This window comes from Coprinopsis cinerea (genome assembly GCF_000182895.1).
Source record: "Coprinopsis cinerea okayama7#130 chromosome 1 map unlocalized cont3.1, whole genome shotgun sequence".
Lineage (NCBI taxonomy): Eukaryota > Fungi > Basidiomycota > Agaricomycetes > Agaricales > Psathyrellaceae > Coprinopsis > Coprinopsis cinerea.
Genome location: NW_003307544.1, coordinates 2429277 through 2454956, shown reverse-complemented (window position 1 = coordinate 2454956; position 25680 = coordinate 2429277). Strand labels below are relative to the sequence as shown.

Below are 25680 nucleotides of genomic sequence, written 5' to 3'. Positions count from 1 at the left end.
CGTCCTTCACGATTTACAGTCGTTCCTCTTCACCCCCCTGCACAGTGAGCATCACCCTATCCTCGTTGCTGTCCTCTCGCTGACCCCTCTTGTGACCGCAGGCACCGCTAACTTATATTTCTTCAAAGAATATAACCACAATGCCTCCTTTGTCGTCCAAGACTACCACGTTCCTTGCCTACCTCACACTCATTCTCGCCGTCTCTGCCGCTGTCGTCGAGGCCCACGAGCCCCTGCGCGCCCGCGGTGGCCATGCTTCATTGAAACGTATCATCAGGAAACGAGCTCCTCAAGATTCGGATGCTTCAACCGACTCTGGCTTCCCTTTCCCACCCATCATCGGCGCTGCACCCATCCCATCGGCTAGCGAGTCTGCCTCTGAGTCCGCCACACCCAGTAGCGTGTTGAGCGGATCCGCCTCCGCCTCTGCCTCCGTTTCTGCCTCTGCTGAGCCCTCGGCGGTATGTTCATCTTTGTTTTGTCTGTGTAAGAACAGGGTTTCTTACATCATTTTCAGTCTGCCAGTGTTTCTGCCAGCGTCTCTGCATCGGGCTCTGTTTCCGGCTCTGCCTCTGCTTCAGCTTCTGCCTCTGCTTCAGAATCAGAATCCGCCTCGGCCACGCCATCGGCCACCCCCGCAGAAGAGGAAGAGGAACCCATCGTCACCGACACTCCTGCACAACCTACCGAAAGGTCGACTAGCACCCGTGTCGCTCAAACCAAAACTGTGATCCACGACGTTGAGGTCGAGGCCACCGCTCCTCCTTCAATGGCTGGTGCTGCCGCTGACGATCAAAGCAAGAGCAATATCGTCACTATCCTCATTGCCGTCGTCGCGTCTGTTGGTGGTGTCTTCATTCTCTGGACCGTCTTCCGCAAGTGGAAGCTCGGAAGCTCCAAGAAGTTCGACAGGCGGTTGCAGCCTATCGATTGGGAGAAACCAACCCACGAGGACGACCGCGATCCCGGTATTATCCCTTCTCACCGCCGCCACTCGGGATCATCCCTCAACTCTTCTGGTCACGGTCACGGCAGCGCTCGCAGCAACACCAACTTTGGTCTCCCTGAGCATGATTTCACTGCTGGCCCCGCTCACCTCAGCCCCGTCGGTGGTTACGCGGACATGTCCCGAGGTCCCAGTCCAGGTCCTCAATTTGGTGGTTACGCCGCTGGGCCTAGATATTAATTGTATCTAGGCGTCAGTCATAGCCATCATTCACACTTCCTTTTGTTGCGGATTAGACAGGTGTGACTGGTCACCACTGTCGCCCGCGTTCTCCCATCCAGTGGATCATACCACTTTGACCCGACTGTAATCTTATTCCGTTTATTCATCCATAGAGCACTTCATACATACCCCGAACTCTTCCTACTTTCCGCCCACTTGAGATAATGAAACTACCCTTTATTGCCTCCTATAATAAAGGGCACGGACGTTTTAGCCTCGACTTCAAATTTTCAACAACTTAGCCTTTATTGCCGAGTACTGCTAACTCTTGCTCACTCCCCTTGGATACCATTTGGCATTCATGTCACGACCGATTATTTCATCACAATCATTCTTATGAAGGTTACAGTTCAGCATGAGTCTGTGCATCGTAGTAGGCTCGAACGACCGCTCTCCGACGAATGAGCAAAAAGCCAAGGTAGGCGAAGAGCATGGAAAGGACCGTGATGAGGATAGGTATCCACCATTGTTTGCCGCGCTTGAGCATTGCTGAAAAGGAGAGGCGGGAGGGTGGTGGCGGCTGGTCTACCATCATGTCATCGTCATCGAGTCGCGTTCGTGCAAACAGGTTCTCCAATCCCGTAGGTTTTTCGGGTGCGAAGAACCGCTGGGGCCGAAGCCAGGAAGAGCTATCCTCAGCCTCCTTTGCTTTCCGCTTGACACCTGGCTCATCGTCAATGGGTGACCAGTCCATAGCGTCATCGTCCTTCGTGATGAGAGGCATCGAGGCCGAAGAACCTAATGACGGAAGACCGAAAACTGGGTTTGGTGGAGTCATCACCGGCTTGGAGGACAGAGTGAGGGAAGCGAGAAGGTCATGTTCCGTAAGTTTAGGGAACGAAGTTGTTATTGGAGTGGAGGATTGCGAGGCGGATGTGGCGGGTGTGGCGGATCGCGAGAGCGTGTTGAGGTGGGAGTGGGTGTCAATCAGTCGGATGGGTGGAGGGTGCTGAATTTGGAGGAAGAGGAAGCGACCCAAAAGAGCCTTTCGGATAGGAAACCAGTTGGTTAGGTCCGAGAATATGAGAAGACGAAGACCCTTACGATAATCTCAATTGTTAATCCCAGTGCAAGGTGGAAACGGTATTGTTGTAGAACGCCGGGCATGATCTGGATTTGCCTATGTTGCAGTGCGATGGTAATTGAAAAGACAAGGCGGGAGAACCAAGCGGTCATTTGGCATATCTATGCGAGGATGAGCACGGCGCAAATGGTGAAATCAATCGACGTACGATGTAGTTTCGCTTTCCATGAACTCTGACGTCCCGCCCTTGCAGCTGAGCCTTTTGTACTTGCAGGTACGTTGGGTCCCATGCAGTCCAGAGCAGCGAAACGAATATTAGAATCGGTAGTACATAGGCGGGGAGTGATGGCAATCGAGAGAGAGTAGGATAGTGCATAAGTTCTGGAAGATTGTGAGATCAATAGGTGTAGACAGTGGCAAAAGTACATACCAAGAATGAGGGAGGCAATCGAAACGAACGAGAAGGAGAGCCAGAGGACGCCTCGTATCCGCCAATGGATGCTCTCGACGATGATCTTTTCCTTAAGACCAGGAGTTCCGGATACTCGACGCTGCCGCTCTTTTCCTCCCTTGAGCCATCCACCAAGGGCCTTCCTTCGTGCCATTTGGTCCTTGTGCTGTATTTCCTCTTCTACGGCGGGCCTGCATGCTTCGCATAGTGGAGGATATCGAGTGTATAATGATTCCTTGTACTGAGGCAGGTTCTTAACACGTTGCTTATATTCGGGATGCTACACAGACGGGTTCAGCCACCCAACAGAAGGGTGTGGAGGGGGACAGAACGGACCTCTGGTGGTGGTAGATAGGTGGAGAGAAGATTCACGATGACTTGTTGGTTGAGTTGGCAGGTGTGGCAAAACGGACCAGGCCGATGTAGATTTGGTAGCCGGTCCTTGGAGGGGGAGGCTATGGGCCGCTCTGGTTAGGCTTGGTCAGGGTGGGAAGGGAACCCAACGTACCGCGTTTCGAGAAACTGGCACGATTCAGGTGTTCCTGATACATTGCTGGGTCGTCTGAGATAATGTCACCGTCTTCTGTATAGCGATTCCAGCAGCCACAGCTTGGGCATCGAAAGTTTCGTTTGCTGCGGGGTGAGGGAACTTGAGAATTGCAATAATAGCATTGAATTCCACTGTTTCGGCGGAATAATGGGGCCATGTCGAGGGAGTAGATGTCGGAGATATAAATACAATTAGGCGCCAGCGACCAGAGAAGAGAGAGAGCACAGAAGCAGCGCAGATCAGAGTTGGACTCGATCACTTCAAGTTGGACGCGATGACGATGCCAATTCACTTTGTTGACCCTGAACAAATAACCATAAACACCCCGTCGTCATCCTCCGCGACGATGCCGAGAACAGCGAGCTCAATGGCCTTGTACCCTGCGCCCTCGCCACACCGCACTGAACCCGTTATCCAGCCCAGCTATTACACTTCTTCCCTATTTGTCGATCCTTTACGCTCTGACATTGATGACCTCCTCTCCTCAGTTTGTGATCAGTGGCGACAGCGTCCTCAAGCACCGTTCTCTCTCTTCAAGTCCATTTGGTGCGCCAAAGGATGGAAATGGTACCATTTAAAGACCATCAACGATAGGAGTCGAGAAGCGTTTCTCCACGTAACCTGCCGTCTCTTCCTTGGTAAGCTTGGCCTGGATGAATACACAACGTCGGCTTATTCGTTCATCTCAGAGAAAGCACACAATCAAAACGACCCTCTGTCCCAGTCAGCGGCGTTGCTTGCACTGTATACTCTCTTTTCAAGTCAGCCAGAAGACACTGTTCCTCGTCTCTGGCGTCTCCATCACATCCCGATCCCATTGAATGTCCACTCTGAACTGTACTCTCTGCCCAGTCGCTTGCAAGACCCAAGCATGAAAGCTATTCAGTCATCCGTTGTCTACATCCTCAACACCCTCTCCGAAAAGAATACCTTCCTTTTGATTCTCCCTACCCAGTGTTTTGCACAAAATCCTCGCACTCTTCCTCGCGAGATATACCTCGGCCAAGGATCAGCCATTTCCCTAGATAAGAGGAAGAAGGGCCGCCCATCTAAGAACGACAAGTCCAGGAGGGTAAAAGAAAAGATTGACCATGTGGAAGCATGGCTCAGCAAGACCGAATCTTGGGCGACAGCAGCCTCTTCCGACGGCGCGACGAGTGAAACCCAGTTCAGCGAATATCTTCAACACAAAACAAAGCTGTTACAGTCTATCGACGCTCAGTTGCCCACCTCCGATGGTCGCTCCGCGATAGCCAAGGCGAACCATTCCGTTCTCGCTCGCCTGAAAGAAGTTCGTACTCTCCTCTCAAACGATAACTTCCCACCAGATCCCCTCGAAGGCGGGACCGGCATACAACGCATTGAGAGTGCCATCCAGGACTTCCACAAGGGCAAAAACACAGGTATCCTTGAGCTCTTGGAGGGTTCAGGGCTCGGACACGGCGGATGTCAATCGTCGTCTTCCGGATGAGGTAATCGGCTTGGTGCCTTCACGCAACTCTCAGCTCAGTCTGCTTTCGAAATACTTTGTTTAAGCATCTCGCCATGTCGCAACGCCGTTTTTTTCCTCGAGCAAGCAAGCTCTCGACAAGCAACCTTCTGGCCGAGTCTCATCCTTTCAACCACCCACGATTCCGCACTGAACATCCCGCCCTTGGTACCGGCAGGCTCGACTCGGATACCAGCACCCAACCGAGCGGTTATCAGGCCCAATCCATAGGTTTTACCCAATCCCTCAACAATTCAGGGTCCCAGACCCAGTTTGGGTCTGTATCTGACAAGGCGAGGAACGCGGTCATCCCCAATCCATTCCCGTCCTAATGCAAGTCTCCCGGGATTGCAGTTCTCCCTTGCCCCGGACCCTATGACATGGGGCTCCAATCTTTCTCCCGACTACCCAGAGCCAGACGACTACCTTCATAACCCGGACCCAAAACGAGACGTTAATTACGACGCAGGAGGGCACTTCTGTACCTATAGGGGCCTTACGAATTTGGGATGCATGATCACGCTCTGTCTGGGCGTTTTGGCACTGTTGTATGTATTGACTTTATCAAGACTTTCCGACATATAACGTGGCTTCTAGTGCGGGATATCCCATCATTTCGCACTTTACCTCCCCTCGACCTTCGAAAATGGGCGGTTTCAACTATGGCGGCATCAACGCTTCAGGCCAAGTGAGCTCTTTCCAAATGAAGCATGTCGCTTACCTTATTTATTGGCTTGGCCAGGTACCAAACCTTGGCAACTGGGGTCTCATTGACCTGGATACACCAAAAAACGCGTATACGAAACTTTCTTACACTAATCCAAGCCAGACTCTGCAACTTGTCTTTAGCGACGAGTTTAACGTCGACGGAAGGTCGTTCTACCCCGGGGACGACCCCTATTGGGAAGCTGTGGATCTTCATTATTGGGCGGTATGTACTGTCTATATGTATTGCCAGTGCAAGACTCAGTTTCAGTAGACCAATAATCTGGAATGGTATGATCCTGAAGCTATTACGACCAAGGGCGGGTTCCTCGAAGTCACCCTTTCCAAGAAGAACACCCATGGCAGACAGTACCAAGGAGGGATGATGTCGACCTGGAACAAGTTTTGTTTTACTGGTGGACTTTTGGAGGCGGCCGTCGTCCTACCAGGAGTTAACAATGTGATGGGTCTTTGGCCAGCCATCTGGTCAATGGGAAACCTGGGTATGGTTCGCTCTGGGCATGACCTTGTATTTCACTGAGACACTTCCAACAGGCCGCGCAGGTTACGGAGGGAGCCTGGAAGGGATGGTGCGTCTCGGAGTTGACAAATAGGAGACACTGTATTAATCTGCTACTTCTCAGTGGCCATACACATACGACTCTTGCGACGTGGGGACAGCGCCTAACCAAACCCACAATGGATTACCGATTGAAGCCACTATTAATGGAGATCCGTCGGAAAACGGAGCACTTTCGTATCTGCCAGGACAGAGGCTCTCCCGTTGCACTTGTCCCGGAGAAGCACATCCTGGCCCCAAGCACTCCGACGGGACCTACGTAGGTCGTGCAGCGCCTGAAATTGACGTTTTTGAAGCCCAGATATCTGGTGACCCCTTGGCGGGCGGCGTTTCTCAGTCTGCTCAGTGGGCGGTAAGCGTTACCACGTTGTGCCTCGAAGCCACGCCGTGACATCCCGAGAAGCCGTTTAACGCAGGATACGCATGGTTTAACAACACCGATAATTTATTCATTGCCAATCATACTCGGACGGTCCTCAACACTTACGCTGGTGGCGCCTTCCAACAAGCCACTTCATGTGTGACGGATACAAGTATGCCGTTCCCCTAATTTGTTGGAACATTCATTGATTTCTCCAGACCCGGCATGCTATGAACTGGAAGGCGGGTGTTCTTCGGTCTACGGGTTTGAATACAGGCCGGGTTTCGACAGCGCTGTCAGTAACAATGTAATTTGCCTGCGGAAATATCACGCTAAGGCCTGACCATAGTACATCAGTTGGGTCGCCGACGGGGAGCTTGCATGGACACTCAGGTCGGGAGGCATGGATGCCGACTCTCGTGTCGAGATTGGACCGAGGCCTATTCCCCAGGAACCCATGGTGAGTCACCCAATTGCAATCTCCTTCGACAAAGAAAAGCCTTGACCAATTCAACAGTATATAATCATCAATCTTGGGATGTCGGAGAATTTTGGTTTGGTCGATTTCGACCATTTGACGTTCCCAACGACAATGAGGGTCGACTGGATCCGCGTCTACCAGCCCAGGAACGCGATAAACATCGGGTGCAGCCCAAAGGATTTTCCAACTGAAGCATACATCAACCGGTAATCGAGCCATTACTTCCACCTCCTTTGCTAGACTGACTTGCAATGACCGATAGCTACGTCGATGTGTATACCAATCCCAACATTACCACCTGGAGGGATGACTACCACCAACCTTTCCCGCGAAACCGATTCTTGGGACAATGTTGATGTTCGGAGCTAGAGAAAAGTATTACTGCGACGTCGATTAAATAGAAAAGATAGCGGAAGTGGGTGTAGAGTATAGCGGTAATTCTACATTATACAGTCCCGGATTGTCTACGGTCATGGAGCACCTGAAGCTTCTGTAATGTCCGTTCTAATGTGAGGATCCCACCGGCCGTCAGTCGTGGCACTGCTAAATGACGCTCTTCTGGCGATATCTCGGCATTGGTTCTGCTCTTCTCGACGAGTGCCTTTGAATCATCCAGCACCTTGCGGAGGCATCCTTTCGTATAGTAGAGGTATTCGATCTCTTCTTCTAGACTTCCGGGGAGGATCTCGAGCGCACGACGAATGAAACCTCGCGATAGGACGTATGCCTTCTCGTTGTAGAGTCGGCTGTAGAGGCGAGTGAGAACTTCGGCAATGGGGTAGGAATAAATGCGCACCTATTCACAATACCCTCTTCGGTGCCGCGCAGTTTGTCATACGCTGGCTCGCAGAACCACCTATGGTACGTGTCAGATAAAGTAGACTTGAAGGGTGGGCAGACTTACGGCTCCTTCACTAAGACGAGGCCCTGAATTGAAACAAACGCTTGAAGGAGGGAGGAACGGGCGGCACTCCATGTTTCACTCTGATCCCCGACCCAAGTCCCTAAAATAGACAAGCAAACTTTGCCATCCTCGTACAGGTTACTATGGGTTCGTGAGCACCGGATGAGCTGCGGCTATTCCGACAGAACTTACGGGTTTACTACGTGGTAAAATGTCAAAAAGTGTTTACATGTCCGGAGGATGAAGAGAACTTGCCTCGGCCATTTCCATTTGTCCAGCTCAAAAAGTGTGCGATAGGCGGACTGTGAGGGAAGTTGGAATCGAGCATCCAATCGATTACGAACGGAGCATCCTGATACGGCGTATTTTCAGGGCCGATGATTAAAGAACGGAGAAGATCTGCGCGGTCTTCGTAGGCTCGAACGATGATCGAATCTAAATTCCAGACCCAGTCAACAGGTTTTCCAGAGGAGCGTGTAGCATGTACATACCAGGTAGGCTGGATGAAAGGGCTTTGTATTCCTTCGACAGTCGACCCAAGAACGTTTTGGAGGGCTGCGCTGGGGTAGTAGAATAGAATGCGTGGTCTGCGGGCGCAGATTCTAGGATATCGAATCGCTTCCACTCCTCGGCTTCCTTTGGAATGTTGGCCGTCACGCTGACAGAAGGTGACTGAACTGAGCCCTCCTCCAATGGAGGAAGAGCAATATCCGAAGGGCTTGGGGTGTTTTGCTTCTCGAAGGAATCAGGTGTCGGTAAAAGCGATGTTTCCAACTCGGGTGGCGGGCGCCTTGCAATGCTTTCAGGTTCGGGCGAGTCCATTTCTTGTGACTCGCCGTCTTCTGGATGGTGCCGACAAGTGCAAGGGTGAAAATGACCTCCTTCAACGACCCCGTCGTGTTCCCAATGATCATGCTCGAACTCGCCCTCCTCTTGCCACTGGCCTTCTTCATCCACTGTCCACTCGCCTCCTAACTCGTCGACGTAATAGTCCCCATACGCGGGCCCATACCCTGCCTCGTATCCTGCTTCATATTCATCTTCCATACTCATCGAGTCTGCCCAAGGATCATCTTCCAGCTGGTCCATTCCATCATAAAGGCGGGTAAGTCGTTCGAGGGGGTAAATCCGTGTCGTCCAATCAGGATGTGTCACCTCGACTGTGCCATCCAACCTGAGCTATAATGCGTATTAGAAATGGCTTGGAGGAAGAAAATGCAATACCTACATCTGACACTTCTCCAATCCAATAAAGGCTTTCGTCCCCTTTCACAGGACGTTTGATTGACGAGTCAAACAGTTCAGACGAGGCTCGTGCGGCTGCAGCCGCATTCCCCAGCTTAGCGAAATCCTTCCTCCAGCCAACGTATTGGCCGTCCATGATGGGTATTTCGCGAACCCACGGTTCTAATTCACCGATATGCGGCACCTTAGGAGGCGTCATCCCATTCGTCTTCCCTTCAGGATGGATGAAAACGAAGTCACCTCTTCGAACCCCGAGCGCATCATGAGGGGCTTGATTCGCGAATGGATCTGTGTTTCCATTGGGATCCAACTCCAAGACAGAAACTAGCTCTTGAGTCTTGTCCTCGAAGACGAGGTTGGCTGTCCTCTCTGCGGGGTTGACGCTTTGTACGACGGCGAAGCGCTGTTGACCTTCAGCCTTCCAGAGTACATGGTCGCCCGGCCTGTATGGATGTGAGTAGATCATTCGAGACATTTGACGAACATAACGTCTCACCAGCAATCGTATTCATCTGGACTGACGTAAGGTATCACATCGACCGACCTAACCGTCTCCTTCTCGCCGTCCTGCCACAAAATGTCAATCGTTGTTTCGGTGTCAGTGACTTTGAAGGTTTGAACGTGGACTATCCCGGCAGGCTCTTTCTCGTTGCCGTGCTCAGTCATTGGAAGGTCCTCTGTATTCTTCAAGTTGACTCTGTCCCCAACCCTCATTTCCGCGTCCGCTTTGCCCCTAACCAGAGTCAATTTGCTGATATCCGAACCAACCCAGAAGCGAGGGGGCCTTGTACGGTTTGCGGCGTCGTCGACATCCAACTAGAGCATTCGGGTTAGTAAATTTGGAACGATCCCGTGGTAAGTTACGAACAGTCTGGTTGAGCGCTAGCCATGCGACGGCATATCCGGTGTGCTTGGCGTGGATGACCCTGTCTACACCATTGTTCTGTCCACCGAAGAGAGAGCGGATTGCACTGGAGACATTGTTGGCGACTGGTGCTGGGGGTAAGATATCCTAGGAGGGTGGCTCAGTCTATTGTCTATCAGATTGACTGCTTGATCGCTTACTGTGCCTACGTCGCCAGTAGCCAATCGTGAACCGAGTTCTGGAAGTCGTACCAATCGACCGTTTGCGACCTCGATGATAGACTCGTCGAAGACCTGCGGTATAGCGGGATTGTGAGAACGCTCTCAACTTTGGATATTGGACTATATTACCTCGATGATCTTGAAAGAAAAGAAGTTGTTAGCACATTCCACAAATACGTCGTGTGAAGAGAACGCACCTGGCCAATCCAATCCTCGTAGACAACATAGTCCCCCACTTCAGCACCCTGTTTTTCAACGAGATCTTCTGTCGTTTTCCAACCATCGACTGGGACGCCGTTGATGACATGGGCAACTCGGGCCTTGACCTTAACGCCAGTGACTACACCAGAGCGGAGATCGTCGACCGAGCGCTTGCAATAATCTCCAGGCCGCAAACCGCGGTCAATGAGTACGACTTCGGATTCGTCGATGATTTCGCGTGCTTCATGGTGAGATATATACGAGATTCCGACTTCGCCTTGTTTTAGCGGTCTGAGAAGGGGGTCGGCGAGAGCTGCCTGCGGGGGGATGTCCTCGGGATCATGCCAGCACCGCTAAGGAGGTATCCTTCAGCATCGGACGCACACCAAGCACACAGACTGGGTCACATACGACAACTATCGCATACGAGTCGCCTGAGGTGACTTTTGGTACATGCACAATATCGTTCTGGAATAACTTGGGCTGAGTAGTTTAGGGATTGGTTAGATACGATATTTTGAAGAATCACTTTGAAACTCACCCTTGGTTGTACTGAGCTCGTTGAATCGGAAGTCATGCGTGTTGTTCAGATATAGATTTTGAGTTGTAGTCGTCGTTGGATCAAGGGCATGTGAGGCGGGTAAAGTCAAGGTCGACAATTGCAATTGGCAGCTACGCCCGAATAAATAGGATTAGTCACAAATCAAGAGCCACCGCCAGACGCCCAATCCCAAACGTCATTCACAAACCACCACCACCATACATGTTTTTCCGTATCATGTCTGATTCTCCTCTCCTCACTATTCCTACAGAGCTCCTCATCGAAACTCTCAGTTTCCTCGACGCTGCCTCCTTGTGTCGATGCAGAGAGGTGATTGTTCCTTTTCGACCAAACCCAACTTTCATGGCTGAAATGCGCAACCCAGGTCTGTCGAGATCTGAAAACCCTTGTGGACTCGACCTCTGTCCTTCAGTACAAAATCGAACTATACGCGACCGGGACTGAAAGCAGCATCCTCGACAATCGCAATGTCGCATCCCGTCTGGAAAAGTTGAAGTCCTACGATAAAGGATGGGCCCAGCTCGCCTTTTCTGCGCGCGATAACATCCCCATGAAACGCGGGGGTGTTTGGGAACTCTATGGTGGAGTTCTCGCTCAGAACAGTCGAATGGGGACCTTTTACTTCAATCGTCTTCCGTCCACGATTCGAGGCATCAAGGCAAAGGCATGGACCATGGAGCCTCCGTCGTTCCAGGTCCGTGACTTTGGTATGGATCCGTCCCAGGATCTTTTGGTTATGATCGAAAGGCCCAAATGGTTTGTGGGGAGCGAGCTAGTTGAAAGGATGATCTAAACGTTAGTTTCGCAGGTCAAGGGCTCGTGGAGAGACCACACACACCCTCCATTTGCTTTCCCTGGAAAACAATCCTGGCCAACCTCACCCCCTTCCTCGCCCCGAGAATAGAGTCCTACATCTCGTCCAAGGATTCAGGGACCCTGGATTTTCTTATACTATCCAGGTCTCTGGCGATCATATCGGGCTGCTTGTAATAACCGCCCATTACAGATTGCACGAGTTTGTGATTTGGAACTGGAAAACGGGCAACATGCTCTTGGTCAGTGCAAATCTATCGTGTTTGAATCATTCAAACTCACACTGCCATATACTAGGACACTGTCAGCGAGAGCATTCTGTCGTTCTCGTTTCTATCCGACGAGCACGCGTTGATATGTTATATCCTCCCGGACCTGGACGAGGATGATCAGAACTTTGCAGAACCCACTCTGACCGTCGTAAACTTTATGAAGGAAGGCAACGAGAAAAAGAATTTCGACCAACTCAAAACCACGATTTCGTTCCGCTATCCTCCTTTAAATCGCGATCTGTTTATCCCCGTCGCCTTCGAAGTTCGCTCTGATCCATCACCGCCTTGGGAACCTCGCTTTGACGTTAACGTCCCTTTCCATCTCGCCAAGAATCATCGCGTTTATATCGTGTCGCTCTGGGTACAGGTCTCGGAGGGGATCCAATGCCTTATGATGTTTGTTCCCCTCACCACCTTCATGAAACATCTCGAGCAGGCTCCATTGGAGAAAGAAGAAAACCGAATTCGGATTTGGGACGAATGGGGACCCACCGGGACCCGCCTCATGATTTCACCGCATTCTCACTCACATGTCTGGGTATGCTATGTATACGGCACACGATATGTTGCGCTGGAGTCGCACAATGTTCTGAGAAGGGACGAGTTGCTGTGCAGAACCTACGATTTCAATCAGCCCGGGCTACGCAGGGCACTGCGTACAGCAGACGAGAGTCAGATTGTCAGGGAGGAAGGAGTTGGGGAAGAGATCAAAACGTCAACAGAAACGATTTACCAATTGGCCCCGACCGTGATTCCAGAGGGAGACATCTTTGCCCGGGAAGTACGAACATCGTTACCGTACCGTTGGCGATCCATTCCACTCGGAGATGTGGCAGGCAGGCTGCAGACCAGTTATTCCGTGATGTGCACAGAGGATAACCTGATTGTTATTGACGTGAGTCATTCTCTGAGCCTTCTATTAACCGATGAATGCGGAGGCTCATTCGATTTCCACAGCAAAGGAACAATGAGTATATCATTCACAGCTTCTGAGGCTGAGAACGGGCTTAGCGCTTGCATCTGGGCGCCTAGATCGGTTCCCGAGTCGAGTATCCGAGCTTTACGCAGCGATAAATGCTCGCGGTGCATTCATTTCCAGATGCAGAAGCACGTGCGTATCTTGTGGGCCTAGGGCGAAGGGAAAGGCCCTGGATTGGTCGACATGCGGAGATTTTGGGGCACGTAATATTTCCAGGATGGGGCGACGTAGGGCCTTTTTGACTAGATCCAGTTGACTTCCTAGCCCTCTGACTGCATGAGGGATTTGGGCCATTTGCAGTTAATGAATTCGCTCAGCTTCTTTGTATTAATAGGCTGTAGTTATGCTATAAGAAGGTGTTAAAAGGGTCAGAAGAGGCTCAGAGTTTTATCCTTGGCTCAGGGATCTATAGTCACGTGAGAGGATCTAATCAGATATGATAATCATGCGAATGATTGAGATCCACGTTTTCTTCCGGCACTGGATATGTTTTCCCCTCAGCCAATCTCTCTTTAAAGCCCTGTGAAATGCCTCCAGTTTCCGTATACCCCTCGCTTCATCCCCAGTCCTTCCTCCCAAAATGATTCCTCGTGCCCCACCGTCCACCCAGCTTTTCTCAGCGAAGACTGCCGTGAACCAACGGTCCCAGACTTTCAAAGCATTTTATGCTGTATGTTTTCCCCAACCCAGTCAGGTCTATGTGCTCATTGTCCGCAGACAATACGAAGCCTCAGGCAGCCTCCACCTGAACCTCCAGAGTCACCGCAAGCGGCCGATAATGTAGGTCGCTCTCATTGTTGCGCCAAGAGCCTCGTGTACTGACTCATATACAGGACTTCATCCTTTCTATCCTAAAGGCGAACCCGTCGCTGCGGGATACCCGCTCCTACTTGGCTTCATTCGGCGTCCAGCCTCAGCGACCCAAAACATTAGAAGACAAAAAGCTTCCCGAGATCGTTATTCCACCCCCACCAGCCCCGAAGCTCACAGCGTCCTCTACCAAAGTCGTCAAGGAGGAGAAGCACGCTCCTAGCCCAGTCATTAACTCTATCCTCAACCCTATCTATAGACGGACTGCTTTGGTCAAGATACAGGGCCCTTTCACCGATGTCCAGCTGGACAGCATCACCCGTGGTCTTGTCTACCTCGAAAAGCTTGGCATGGTCAGCGTCATCGTCGTCGAAAGCGATGGCGTTCCCAAAGGCGAACAAGAGGAGCGCAAGCTTCTCATTGACGAGATTATGCGTGTCGTCACTAGTCTCGAGAAGCAAGGTGCCCATGCCCGTCCCATCGTCGGGGCTGTCGTGCGTCTTGGGCCCAAGCCGGGGTCCGAAGAGGAGAGCGAGCCAGGGTTCTCTCCTCCTGAAACCCACATATATCCCTCTGATCTCACCCCCATCCGATCTTCGCTTCGCGCAGGGGAAATCCCTGTCCTTGCTCCCTTTGCCCTCGACTCTCGCTGCCGGTCCGTTCGAGTGGATGCCAACGATGCCATTGCTGGGCTGGCCTGTGGAATGGTGGAAGCTGCATCCGAAAACCCTTCACCAGCTGCCCACGAGGATGGGTCCTCGGATTCCGATGCTATTGACCTCACACCCCTTCGCCTCATGATCATCAATCAACGAGGCGGCGTTCCTTCGTACGCACGCTCAGGATACCCCCACCTTTTGATCAACCTGCAGCAAGAATACGACCACATCCTGCAGACCTTCGACCCTCGTTGGAAGGACTCCCACCCACATGCTCTTTCAGACCTCGCCCTCGCCCGTACATGTCTCCGTTACATGCCTCCAACTTCTTCAGCTATCATGGTCTCCCACAAGTCACCGAGCTCACTAATCGGCAACCTCATCACGAACAAGCCAGCAGTTAGCTCTTCCCTTCCTCACGCGCTTCTCCAAGGCAATCTCCGTCTCACACCTCACACCCCTACCCTTTTGCGACGGGGACTCCCCATTCGCGTTGTTCGGTCGGTATCCGATATCGACAAAGAAAAGATGACAGCATTACTCGAACAGTCCTTTGGACGCGTCCTCGATCAAGAAGCCTTCTACGGGCGTCTCGAGAAGACTCTGGACTTTGTCATCATTGCGGGTGATTACGATGGTACTGCCATCGTGACAAACGAAGTATGCCCTGGGTCCTCACAACCAATCTCGTACCTCGACAAATTTGCGGTTCTTCCGAGCCATCAGGGCGATGGAACGGTCGACTTCCTTTGGGTCGCGTTGCATGACGAATCATATGGCCTCGGACATCCATTCTCAGCTAACCCTAACGGAGGAAAGGGAGGCAAGGGAGAAGGTCGCGATCTGGTCTGGCGCAGTCGTTCCAACAACCCTGTGAACAAGTGGTACTTTGAGCGGAGCACGGGTCATTTGCGGATGGGCCAGTGGGTCTTGTTCTGGGCGGATGCGGAGAAGAGGTTGAAGGTCGAGGAGAGTCTTCGGGGGAGTGCCGGTCTCTCTTTCATCGAAGACTGGGAGCACGGTAGACTTGGGAAGTGGGCAGACACTATCACCAAAATTCCATCAAGCTGGAAATAAACCAAACGAGTTATAGACTATACCACTACTAGTTGTACTAATGGGATTTCTTCCGTCGATGAACCTTCTCTTTTATTTCACAACAAAGGAATTGCCACGTTGTGGGTATATATCTTACGGCAACAATTAGAAGAACCTGAATCCGAATGATGTACACTACTCCAGAGTCAGTCGCCAATTTTCGAGAGAAAATCTGGTTCAGGTGATCCAAAGATCCTGCATCTGACTGCGGCACTTTGCGAGACTGCAGTTGAACCCTCTCCCCGGGTATCATGATTAATGCGGTACACATGAATAGGAGTGCGACGTGTCTTTCAGACAAGTCTCCCAGATTAGAAAAGACCGTCCAGAACCTTCCTTGAAGCCTCAACTCCGAGCTGTGAAGAGAATCGTCAGTGAATAGCACAAGTAGATAAATGATCAGACTCACGAAGGTAGCAGCGTTGGCGGGGAAAGCCTGGAAACAAATCGTCAGTTTAACTTTGAGCTAGATAAGATCTGCCCGCACAACGTACCCTGGCCATAGCAGGGCCGAATCCCTTCCAGAGAGCACGCAACCCATCTTGAGCAATAGTCTTTCGTGCACAATCGACAATACCCGAGTATGTTCCCGTTGGCGCGGATTGCAATCGTGATTTCAAGACCTGCAAGGAAGAAAGAAGAAGAGACGGGTCAATACGGATTCTCCAATCGGCCGTAGTAATTAGACTGCACGTACATCAGGGGGAATAGCAATGGCCCACATCGCAACACCGGCAGTACCTCCAGCAACAATAACCGCGCCGAGGTTGAGGTCAGCTGGGGAGGAGCCAGCAGGGGTCAACGCCTTCTTGGTCACTTCATAGGCAGCGAAGTAGCTATCGTATAATCACCATGGGTAAGCGGGAATCCGTGACAGGAAGGAGGTCTGTTCGGACTTACGCGGCGCTTCCAGGACCGTCTCGCGCCAAAGTTGCTCCAGTACCCCGGAAGATACTTCGGAGACCGCCTTCCCGGTAGAGATGCTTGAGGACGTCGGTGACGCCCTTGTATTGGGTCGAGGAGCCACCCTGGCCTTGCACCTAGCACCCGCACATAAGATAAACAGGGTGGAGCGCAAGGTGAGGACCGACGCACCTGCAACAAGACCTTGGCGCGCTCCACGGGGGCAGTGACGAGAGTGGTCGGGACGGCGGAGAGGAAACCAGCGGTAGCGAGCTCGGGGATGGAGAGCGTTTGGCTGGTTCGGTTGGGGGTCACAGCGAAAATGAGTTGTTTTGAAGCATCATAGGCCTAGTGGAAGACAAGCGCCCCGTATTAGAAATGCGGGGAATGGTTCCGAGAGATAAATGGTAGCTCACCCAGAAGGAAACGGCGAAGATGGGAGTGACGCCGAGCAGGGGAGGGACGATGCCACGGTAGAGACTGTGAATTCTGGTTGACTACAACGTCCAAAAATGTATCCCGAGCATCAACATACCCTCTCACTCCGTCTTTGGCAACAGTTTTCTTCACAACATCGACTGCGCCGGTGTAGGTGCCGGCAGGTGCAGTCTGCAAGCGAGTTTTGGTGAGATCGAAGGGGTGACCTGTTGGATTCGATAACTATGCTGATTCCTTGTTCCATACAGTAGTTGCTCACCGACTACGACGGCGCACACGCCACCGAAACCTCCTGCGATGAACGACTTGACAGACTCTGCCGCCGACACTCTCTTCTCCTCAACTGCCCCTTCGGTGCTCTGTAATTTGGAAAAACCTTGAGAAAAACTTGGGTATTGGGCTGCATGAGCGTGCTCACCATCTTTCCAGTAGGTTGCGGATAGGCTGGTGGCAGTCAGGGAAGAGGAAAAGTGATTTCAGTTCGTCCATGACACCTTGATGTCCCAAGTTTTCAATGCGCTCCATTCACCGCACCGGACCAATGCGGCTTTTTCACATGCTTGCCTTCCGAATACCGGAACCTCGGTCGTCTTGGCTCAACATCTTTAAATCCTCGTATTAAATAGACAAAAAGTTAAGCTAGGAAGGTACTGGGACAACAGCATATATAATGATACAACGACTGGGATATCGTGAGTGGAAATGCCAATACATATGTAAGTAAGACTGCGAGAAGAGTCTCGTCTATCGTGAACGGTACGATGAAAGTTCTGAAGCGCGCTAAACACCCTCGGTGTCTATCTAAACATCCTCATCATCGTCTCTGCCAAACCCTCCTACGGGCTCATACGTAGCTTCCGTTGTGTCTCTCTGCCAGAGTATACGAACTCCATAGAAGAAGCCACAGATAATTAGTACCCCTAGAGAACCGACGGCGGTTGGTGCACCGTACTCGATCCACCACTTGGGCTGGTAAGGGACAAGAAGCCGATCAATTTGAATAACACCGCCAGTTCCACTTCCCGTGGTCGATCGACCCCAGGATAGCACGCGGGCCCAATCCTGATCACCGTTGGTTCCGCGAGCGCCCTTGATCCCGACGACGTATTGCCCGTCGTCGATTCGCTTCTGGAACACGAGGTCACCGTACGCAGAGGCTTCGGAACGGACGGTTGAGTAGGTTGCATCGTCGAGAACGAGGGGTCGGTTGTTGTTCAATGGATCAGTGTCGAGTTCCCCCTGGATATCTTTGGGAATCGCGACAGGAACAGGAATGAGATGCTGAGAGACGATGGTCCTCATTGCATTGACGTCTGAATAGAGCTGAGTCAGGTTGAAGTCCTTGAAGGCATCATCCGGTGGGCACAACAATGTCCACCCGACACCCTCAAGACCCATCTTTTCCCACTCAGACCCTTCAGGAGGTGCGGTACCGTTCAACACCCAGTCGAACCCTGCCTTGTTTACCAAAGAGGCCATAGTGCTCCCCTTTGATGCCCGGATGAGTTTGCCGATTGTGATATCGACAGATCGAGGAATGAGAATGTCGGAAAGCTCGTGGATAACCCCCGTCTTGGTTAAGAGGTTGCGAGGAACCAATTCAGCTCGCATACCGGCCCATCCTCCGCTCGGGCTTACGTAGATTGTCCCGTTCTTGGTCTTCTCGAGCTTGATATCACTACCCTCCAGTGTCGGGAACGTGTGTTGGCCGCCCTTGAGCAAGTCTGGGGCGTATTCGATCGAACTGAGTGTATGGTGAAGGAGAACATTCTCCAAGTCCTGCTTCGCGGAGGATGACAGAAGATGGTTGGTTACCAATAGGCCTAGCCTTTGGAACGCTGCGTTGTATGGGACCAGTAAGCTGGTTTGTGGGGTGCTCCTAAGAGTTTCAGCCTTCGATGACGACAATACGGCCGCCAGGAAGGATGACAAGTCGAGGTCGGGTAAAGCTGTCTCCAGCGGGTCGGCTGGAGGTACAAGAGGCCGAGAGAGGAAGTAGATGACAGAGCCGTTGACTTGAACTACATATGAGCAAAATCAGCAAACTTGGTTCCAGCTTAGACAGACCCGGAACTCACCTGGTTCACCGATGACGGCTGCACCACCAAAGCGGATAGGGCCAATTTGCTTCTTCTTCGGATCCCCTGAACTAACATCAATTGACAGAACCTGACGACCTCCTCCCAAACCTTCCTCCTTCAATTCAGTCTCCAACAACAGACCGTCCTCGAGCTTCTTGGGCGTCCACTTCCCTGGGATAAAGTGGTATTGAAGCAGCTTCCTAAGTTCGTCGCTGCCTGGTTCTGGTAAATCAGAGTCGCCGAGGATAGTGAATATGTCGTCGTTGGGTGCAAGAATCGTGTAGTGCTTCTCCGTGTCGTTCACAAGACTCCTGAGATCGACAGAGCGAAGCAGAGATACGAAGGTCGTGCAGTTCAACGCCAGCAGATATTTCTCTGGCGTCAGTTGAAGAGCGTCCGGTGGGATAAGAAGGTCTGACACGAGGTGTAGAACGCCGTTGGAAGCATAAATGTCAGGCTGAACAAGGTTGGCTGTGGCCACTTTGGTTCCTTCAGGAGTGACCTCGATTTCGAGCTTCGTCCCGTCAAGCGATGTCACTGGAAACCTGGATTAAAGAAAAAGCCGCAACGAGACGTATGATACTCACAGTTCAGACCTGAATGGAACGAATCTGACCACTTGACACTGTGCTGGACAACGGCGTGCATGTTGAGGATGCGATTGAGGTCATCATTCGCGAACTCGCTTTCGAGATAAAGGCGTTCATATGGGTCGAGGTTGCTCCACGCCTCATCGACCGGTAAAAATAGAGTAAGATTGGCGGTGCTGTTGAGACGCTTCAAAATCTCGGAGCCTAGAATCTTGTTGAAGTAGGAAAGGGATGGCTGACTCTCGATAACTTTGGCTTTTCAATAGTCAATGATATGAAAATCTCGTTTGAACAGAAGCATACGTACAAAGGTCAGGTGGAGGCTCTAACACTTTATCTATACCCAACAGAACGCCGTTCCCTGCATCGTGTCGCTCCTTCACCACGCGTGCTCCTGACTCGCCGAAAGTATCGACCCCAACGTGGAGAGATTGGTCACGCGTTGCAACTCGTAATCTCTGGGGCTTCCCACCCAAGCTCCCACCAGGAATTGGCATCCACGGAGGGTGCGGGGGTGGTTCGCGAGACGGCGGTTCCAGCGAGGTCGAAGGGAAATGTAGGGTGTGGTGAACATGAACACCCTCATCTGTCGACTGGGGTAAGGTGTAGTTCAAAAGGTGATAGAACAGCTGCTGTCTGAGTTGCTCCTGGATGTTGTCGGTTATTGTGAAAGAGTCATCTTCGAGGACGGTGGCCCACAGGTGCTGCTGCTTGGTATAGCGTTTGATGGCGTCATTGGTTGGGGCGAAGAAAGTGCTACCGTTTAGACGATTGAGTGTCGGTATCAGCCGTGCACGCTGCACGAGCTTGAGGAGCGATAGGTAGTCAGGATCTGCTCCTAGAGCATCGACGAGAGTTGTGGAGGACGTCGACGGCGATTGTGTTGTCGACCAAGACACTTGGTCTGTCGCTGTACACGCCGGCAGCAGGGCAGCTGCGAGAGCTACCGGGAGACAGCTCCAGCGCATGAGCGAGCGCAGAGGGATATAATATAAGGACAAGGAGAGGATTAAAGAACAAATCAAGGCGCAGCAGGATCCAGCGTAAAGTTGGAGTCTCTTTTGAAAGAGGATGTGACCGAGCCACGTGCCCTCCAATTTCGGCACTATTTCCTTTCCAGCGCTAGCGATCAGCCGAACTTGACAGTCGCAATATTGGTTCTTTCTCTTCATGTGCCCAATAGTTTCCTGAGAACATGCTTCACCTGCAACAGACCTGTACAGCCTACCCAGCTGCAGGCCTCCAATTCATCCAGCTCCCAAAGGAGATCCTCTTGGTTCGTCGCACTGTTCGTGCTGTCGGATTCCCCGTCATATTGACAACGGGATTGCAGCTCTATCCTTCGACAGATGCAATTATCATCAGGAATGCGCAGACTCTGGCCCTCCGGAGGGTCCTCGCCGTTTGGGAGGCATTTCCAGGGTCGAAACAATCGGGAGAAACGGTCTCCTGTATCTCCGTCGACTCGGGTATGAAGCTGGTATGGGCGAACCACCTCGAATCCTGAAGACTAGACTCTGAATTCAGGCTCGCTTATAGATAGTCGCCGCCATAAGCACTCGCATAGTGGCCTGGGCACTGTCCGAAGTTCAGTCTGATACCTGGAGATTGCATTCAACGCTCATTCTGCGGGAAGGCCACACCGTCACGTCTCTCGACAACAAAGCCGGTACGCGAAATCTAAAAGCGTACCAAGACTGGAACTCACCCGTGATAGGCCTACTCGCTGTCGGGACGGAGCGCGGGTTATCCATATATACGCTAGTTCTTGAAAACGACCTCCCTACGTGGTCACTAAAGTGGTCCACATCGTACGTTCTCCATCTGCGCTTTACTCTGGCTATCGCTCAAGGACCGCAATAGAGCTGGGCCCATCATTCACGTCAGCTTCGCGCCTTCCCTGATGAGCATTGCGACTGTTTCAAGAGTGCGTTTATACTGGCCAATCCTCGCATAGAAGCTCAACCGCTTTGCAGAATGACGCCGCCGTCAGACTCTACTCCACGCCATCAGGCCGCCAGACCCAAGTTATACCTCACCCTCGTCCAGTAATTAAAATGGCCTGGAGACGCCCACAGGCTTCTAGTCGGTACGTCCCTTCATAATCAATTTAATCCATGCTCATCCGATGTAGCGACGACCTAATACTGTACACCATCTCTTCCGACGCAGTGCTGAGGATATTCCTGCCGGTCCTAGACGCGCCGGAGTATCTTCAGCTCCATGCTTCTCTAGACTTATACTCCTCACTCCCATACTCCGTGGCTGCCGACCAGTCCGATTCCACCTCGACGATATTTTGGTTAGACCGACGAATAGTTGGTACAGTCATCGAGTACATTCTCAAGAACCAACTCCATGAAGACGATGGCCGGAAGAGAAGAATTAAAGAAATACATGAAGAGGGTTGGGACTTATTCTTACGAGTTCTGAGCGACGGATCTATCGTTGTCACTGCCGTTGCGGTAAGGCGATTCTGATTCATTCACCTCGTCTAACCTAATTTACGCCCAGAATATCGATCGCCGACCTCCAACTCTCCTCAGACAATTCACATTGCAACAATCCCAGCCTTGCCTTTTCACCCGCCCTCCAACTTATCTATATCTTCTCCCCAACCCAGATCCCTCCCTACTAACGTTGGTGACCAGTACTCCCCTCCTTACCTTTTCTCTCTCACCACTGGCGTTCTTTGACGCGCAATCTCATGGATTGCGACTTATAGCCAGCTTCCCTGATAGGATTGCCGAAGAGGACTTCCCTGTTGTCCGACTCATGAGGACTCCCGAAGGCAAAGGCGTTGGCGTCATTCGGACCAATGCTGGCGGTCAGGCTTGGACTGTCGCCAAAAAGGGTGCCGCATTGAAACGCACGGGCGATTGGAAGGATGCAGACTTTGCAGTCGTTCTTTGGAGAGGTGGGCTACTGGTTATCTCCCATCTGCTGAATACTGACGCTTGTGTGCGATGTAGGGCTCCAGTGGGCAACCTTCCTGCAAGAAACCGGCATTCTTACGTTGCATTCCGACCCAGTTCAAAACTTGACCTTGCCCAAACTAGAATCGCTATTCACCATGCCCTCTCCGGACGGCTGTGAATACATCATCGCAATCGGCACGGATTTCACAGTCATACAGATCATGGCGACCAATACACCGCAACCCAGTCTTGAGATAATATCTCGAGGAAAACTGCCTGTATCTTCACCTCTCAGGTTCATCCAGCCCGTCGATCCAATGGCATGGGTGTCCAGCACAAGGGAGTGGACTGAACATGACGTGCTCCTCAGCGTGTCGCATGAGGGTGAATTGGGGTTTTGGGCCCCTGAACCCGTGAATGGTTCGCTTTGGAGGTGTACCGGACAAGTGAGAACTGAACGGAGTGGGTTCAAAAAGGCTAAATGTAGTTCGATGAAGAAAACCGCGCTAGGTGAGCTACGTGCATCGCTGTGATGATAGCATGTGGACTGACAACCTGCTTATGATGAGTTGTGGAGAAGGCTGATTTCGACGAGTTGACTATCTGGGATTCGACTGTGTCCGAGTTTTCCACAGGACTTGAATACACGGAGATCAGACCGTGAGTGGAAAGCCAGTGCCCCCCTTCCCCACTGACCTCTGATGGCAGAGACCGAATACTCGATTTGGACTGGAGCTCAACGCCTGATATGCAGTCTATTTTGGCTGTCGGCTACGCTCACCATGTGGACCTCCTCTGCCAACAGCGATCAACCTACTTCGACGAAGGTCCTGGCTGGGCTGTTTGCCAACGGCTGGAGATCCACAGGTAAGCGGGATATAAACCACCCATATCCCAATCTTGGCTAATCTGTTGTGAAGCATCACACCGTACTCTATCAGCGACTCAATATGGACGTCGCACGGGTCTTTCCTGATCGCAGCAGGCAAGGAGATGTACTTGTTCAGTGACCCACCGGACCCAGGCACTGGCAAACCGCAAGAAAGGTTATTCGAACATATAGCCCGGCTCAACGGGCCACTGGCAGACTTTCATCCCCAGATGCTACTTCAATGTCTACTCTGGGGTATGTCTTCATTCACTGTCCAGGGCATATGTCTAATTCCCTTTTATACAGAGAAAACTGAGTTGGCAAAGGAAATTATCACCAATCTTTGCCAAGATGTGAAGAGACATGAGCAGCTCGGTTACGTCGATCGATGGAGGACGTTACCCGTAGAGCGTTTCTTGCAGTCCACTAAACAGGCCCCTGAAGTAAGTTCGCGAATATCTTTGTTTAACCCACATTCACCGTCGTATCAGCGTGTCAGAAACAACTACCACAAAACACTCTTCAACGGCAATGCGTATGACAGGTACACCGATAGGTCACCTTGTTTAATAGCCTTCTCAACGCGTTATCCTTTCCAGTGCGCTCGATGAGGAAGGCTTTTCAAGGAATTCGGTTACTCGATTGATTGCATACCTGGAAAACAATCCACTATCCCATCTAACCCCTAATGAACAGGCTCACCTGGTGGTTCTCATTCAAACTACCTTAGAAGTGAGTAGAGGGTACGTGTGTTCCAATTAAAGTCCTGAACCCTTGCTCTAGATAGACGAACAACGCCGCGCCCTGGACGCCAATGGATTGCGATACCTCATCTCCATGCGATCATTTTACATCACTAACCAACGTGCCGACAAAAAGATCGCCAACAATTCGAGCCATTTCCCTCAGCCAACAGGCAAACGCGAGAGACTGCGTTTTCGGGACATGTTATGGGCGTTCCATAGCGAGAGTCAGAACCTGCTGCTGGATGCTTCAATTGCCGCATGCAACGGGAAGATGACCTGGTCAGATGCCCGGGCACTTGGGTTACCTCTATGGTTGACCTCCCAGGAGACCTTGGTTCGTTTTTATTGAATATATGGGTAATGTCGAAACTGACAGTGTATACAGAAACAACAAATTGAAGTCATTGCTCGCAACGAGTACATGGCTGGGGAAGCGCGTGATCCCACCGCTTGTTCCATTTTCTATTTTGCACTGGGAAAGTACAAGCTGGTGCAAGGGCTGTGGCGGCAAGCGGCATGGCACAGGGAACAGAATATTATGCTCAAGTTCCTTTCAAATGATTTCTCGGAGCGTCGATGGAAGACAGCAGCCCTCAAGAATGCGTATGCACTCCTCAGCAAACAAAGATTTGGTACGTGAAATTTCCCGATGCGAAGGCTGTGGCTAAACCCTTTGGTGCTTTCCTTTTAGAATACGCTGCAGCGTTTTTCCTATTGGGCGGGTCTCTCAAAGATGCGGTAAACGTTTGCATCAAACATATGAAAGACTTCCAGCTCGCTATCGTTCTTGCCCGGGTCGTGGAACAGAGGAATGACGGACCCATACTGGAAGGTATATTGACCAACACGGTGCTGCCTACCGCCTTCAGGCTGGGCAACCGATGGTTGGCGAGTTGGGCCTTCTGGCAGCTTCATCGACGAGATTTTGCGGTCCGCGTTCTTTTGGTACGTCGGTGGCGTGTGGTGTCTTAAGGCGGGACTAATGCTCGGTTCCAGACTCCACTCCGGGATATCGCAACTGCGTTCAACCTAATTGTCGAAGAAATCGTCGAGCCTCACTATGATGACCCTAGTCTGGCTTTGATGTTTTCCCAACTTCGTGACAAAACACTCCAGACTGTCAAGGGAAGCAGCGAAATTTCGGGCCGCTCAGAATTCAACTTTGTTCTCCAAATGGCTCGTGTCTTTTGCCGGATGGGTGCGTGCGTTTCTCGATTTGGTGCGAGTTGAGTACTCATTTCCGGTAGGTTGCCATGCCCTGGCGTTGGATCTTGTGCGCTCCTGGTCGTTTGCCCGGCCGTCAATCGCATCTCGTGCAAAGCCAAGCTCTCCTTTGCATTCACCCTCGATGACACGCTCGTCGTTCCCCTTCGAAACTGGTGTTAACAGACGCGGCTCGATTCTGATCGACATAGACGTCGCTGCACTACCACCCACGAGACCGGAAACACCCAGTCGAAATGACGACAAGGGGGAGACACTTGCAACTGCCAAACCAGACAATGATTTGTTCGCACGTAAGGCTGGTCTTGGAAGCTTGATGAAGTCGGCGAAACAGGACGTTCAAGTGCCCGAGTTCGACATGAACGCATTCTTCTAACCACTCTTCTTTCAGTCCTCTACATGAAATCATGG

At 51.6% G+C, this 25680-nt stretch overlaps 9 protein-coding genes across 9 annotated transcripts; 6 read left to right on the top strand and 3 right to left on the bottom strand.

The window, feature by feature from the left end:
* Positions 1-140: 140 nt before the first annotated feature.
* CC1G_01749 (hypothetical protein) lies at positions 141-1390 on the top strand (the record flags this gene model as incomplete). The annotated part of the gene is made up of 2 exons (XM_001829017.2): positions 141-461; positions 518-1390. The coding sequence occupies 2 exons, from the start codon at positions 141-143 to the stop codon at positions 1184-1186; spliced, it is 990 nt and encodes a 329-aa protein (XP_001829069.1). The 3' UTR covers positions 1187-1390.
* Positions 1391-1571: 181 nt separating this feature from the next.
* On the bottom strand, positions 1572-3254 carry CC1G_01748 (hypothetical protein; the record flags this gene model as incomplete). Its single annotated transcript, XM_001829016.1, has 6 exons — positions 1572-2213; positions 2273-2413; positions 2461-2633; positions 2683-2983; positions 3040-3158; positions 3212-3254. The coding sequence occupies 6 exons, from the start codon at positions 3252-3254 to the stop codon at positions 1572-1574; spliced, it is 1419 nt and encodes a 472-aa protein (XP_001829068.1).
* A 345-nt stretch (positions 3255-3599) lies between these two features.
* CC1G_01747 (hypothetical protein) lies at positions 3600-4724 on the top strand (the record flags this gene model as incomplete). The annotated part of the gene is made up of 2 exons (XM_001829015.2): positions 3600-3891; positions 3943-4724. 2 exons carry the CDS (start codon positions 3600-3602, stop codon positions 4722-4724), a joined length of 1074 nt encoding a protein of 357 aa, XP_001829067.2.
* A 74-nt stretch (positions 4725-4798) lies between these two features.
* Positions 4799-7326, top strand: CC1G_01746 (beta-glucan synthesis-associated protein; the record flags this gene model as incomplete). The annotated part of the gene is made up of 12 exons (XM_001829014.2): positions 4799-5023; positions 5097-5290; positions 5340-5430; positions 5485-5673; positions 5722-5950; positions 6003-6037; positions 6092-6379; positions 6431-6560; positions 6607-6683; positions 6738-6848; positions 6906-7075; positions 7132-7326. The coding sequence occupies 12 exons, from the start codon at positions 4799-4801 to the stop codon at positions 7223-7225; spliced, it is 1833 nt and encodes a 610-aa protein (XP_001829066.2). The 3' UTR covers positions 7226-7326.
* Positions 7327-7535: 209 nt separating this feature from the next.
* On the bottom strand, positions 7536-10760 carry CC1G_01745 (hypothetical protein; the record flags this gene model as incomplete). Its single annotated transcript, XM_001829013.2, has 12 exons — positions 7536-7725; positions 7774-7914; positions 7966-7972; positions 8077-8208; positions 8265-8952; positions 9002-9461; positions 9515-9834; positions 9887-10030; positions 10084-10176; positions 10302-10658; positions 10690-10703; positions 10733-10760. 12 exons carry the CDS (start codon positions 10758-10760, stop codon positions 7536-7538), a joined length of 2574 nt encoding a protein of 857 aa, XP_001829065.2.
* Positions 10761-11083: 323 nt separating this feature from the next.
* Positions 11084-12945, top strand: CC1G_01744 (hypothetical protein; the record flags this gene model as incomplete). Its single annotated transcript, XM_001829012.2, has 5 exons — positions 11084-11176; positions 11232-11623; positions 11676-11922; positions 11978-12847; positions 12910-12945. 5 exons carry the CDS (start codon positions 11084-11086, stop codon positions 12943-12945), a joined length of 1638 nt encoding a protein of 545 aa, XP_001829064.2.
* Positions 12946-13499: 554 nt separating this feature from the next.
* On the top strand, positions 13500-15477 carry CC1G_01743 (amino-acid N-acetyltransferase; the record flags this gene model as incomplete). Its single annotated transcript, XM_001829011.2, has 3 exons — positions 13500-13601; positions 13649-13711; positions 13765-15477. Exons 1-3 carry the CDS (start codon positions 13512-13514, stop codon positions 15475-15477), a joined length of 1866 nt encoding a protein of 621 aa, XP_001829063.1. The 5' UTR covers positions 13500-13511.
* Positions 15478-15710: 233 nt separating this feature from the next.
* On the bottom strand, positions 15711-20478 carry CC1G_01742 (carnitine/acyl carnitine carrier; the record flags this gene model as incomplete). The annotated part of the gene is made up of 14 exons (XM_001829010.2): positions 15711-15854; positions 15908-15934; positions 15993-16121; positions 16196-16334; positions 16399-16538; positions 16594-16749; positions 16818-16881; positions 16937-17045; positions 17099-17198; positions 17258-17283; positions 17787-18860; positions 18918-19457; positions 19508-19765; positions 19818-20478. 14 exons carry the CDS (start codon positions 20476-20478, stop codon positions 15810-15812), a joined length of 3468 nt encoding a protein of 1155 aa, XP_001829062.2. The 3' UTR covers positions 15711-15809.
* Positions 20479-20705: 227 nt separating this feature from the next.
* Positions 20706-25645, top strand: CC1G_01741 (WD repeat-containing protein; the record flags this gene model as incomplete). The annotated part of the gene is made up of 20 exons (XM_001829009.1): positions 20706-20786; positions 20844-20990; positions 21050-21179; positions 21228-21321; positions 21374-21437; positions 21487-21599; positions 21645-21975; positions 22025-22427; positions 22483-22938; positions 22998-23088; positions 23137-23295; positions 23349-23554; positions 23606-23742; positions 23791-23843; positions 23899-24031; positions 24083-24379; positions 24431-24677; positions 24737-24990; positions 25042-25243; positions 25293-25645. The coding sequence occupies 20 exons, from the start codon at positions 20706-20708 to the stop codon at positions 25643-25645; spliced, it is 3951 nt and encodes a 1316-aa protein (XP_001829061.1).
* Positions 25646-25680: the final 35 nt, after the last annotated feature.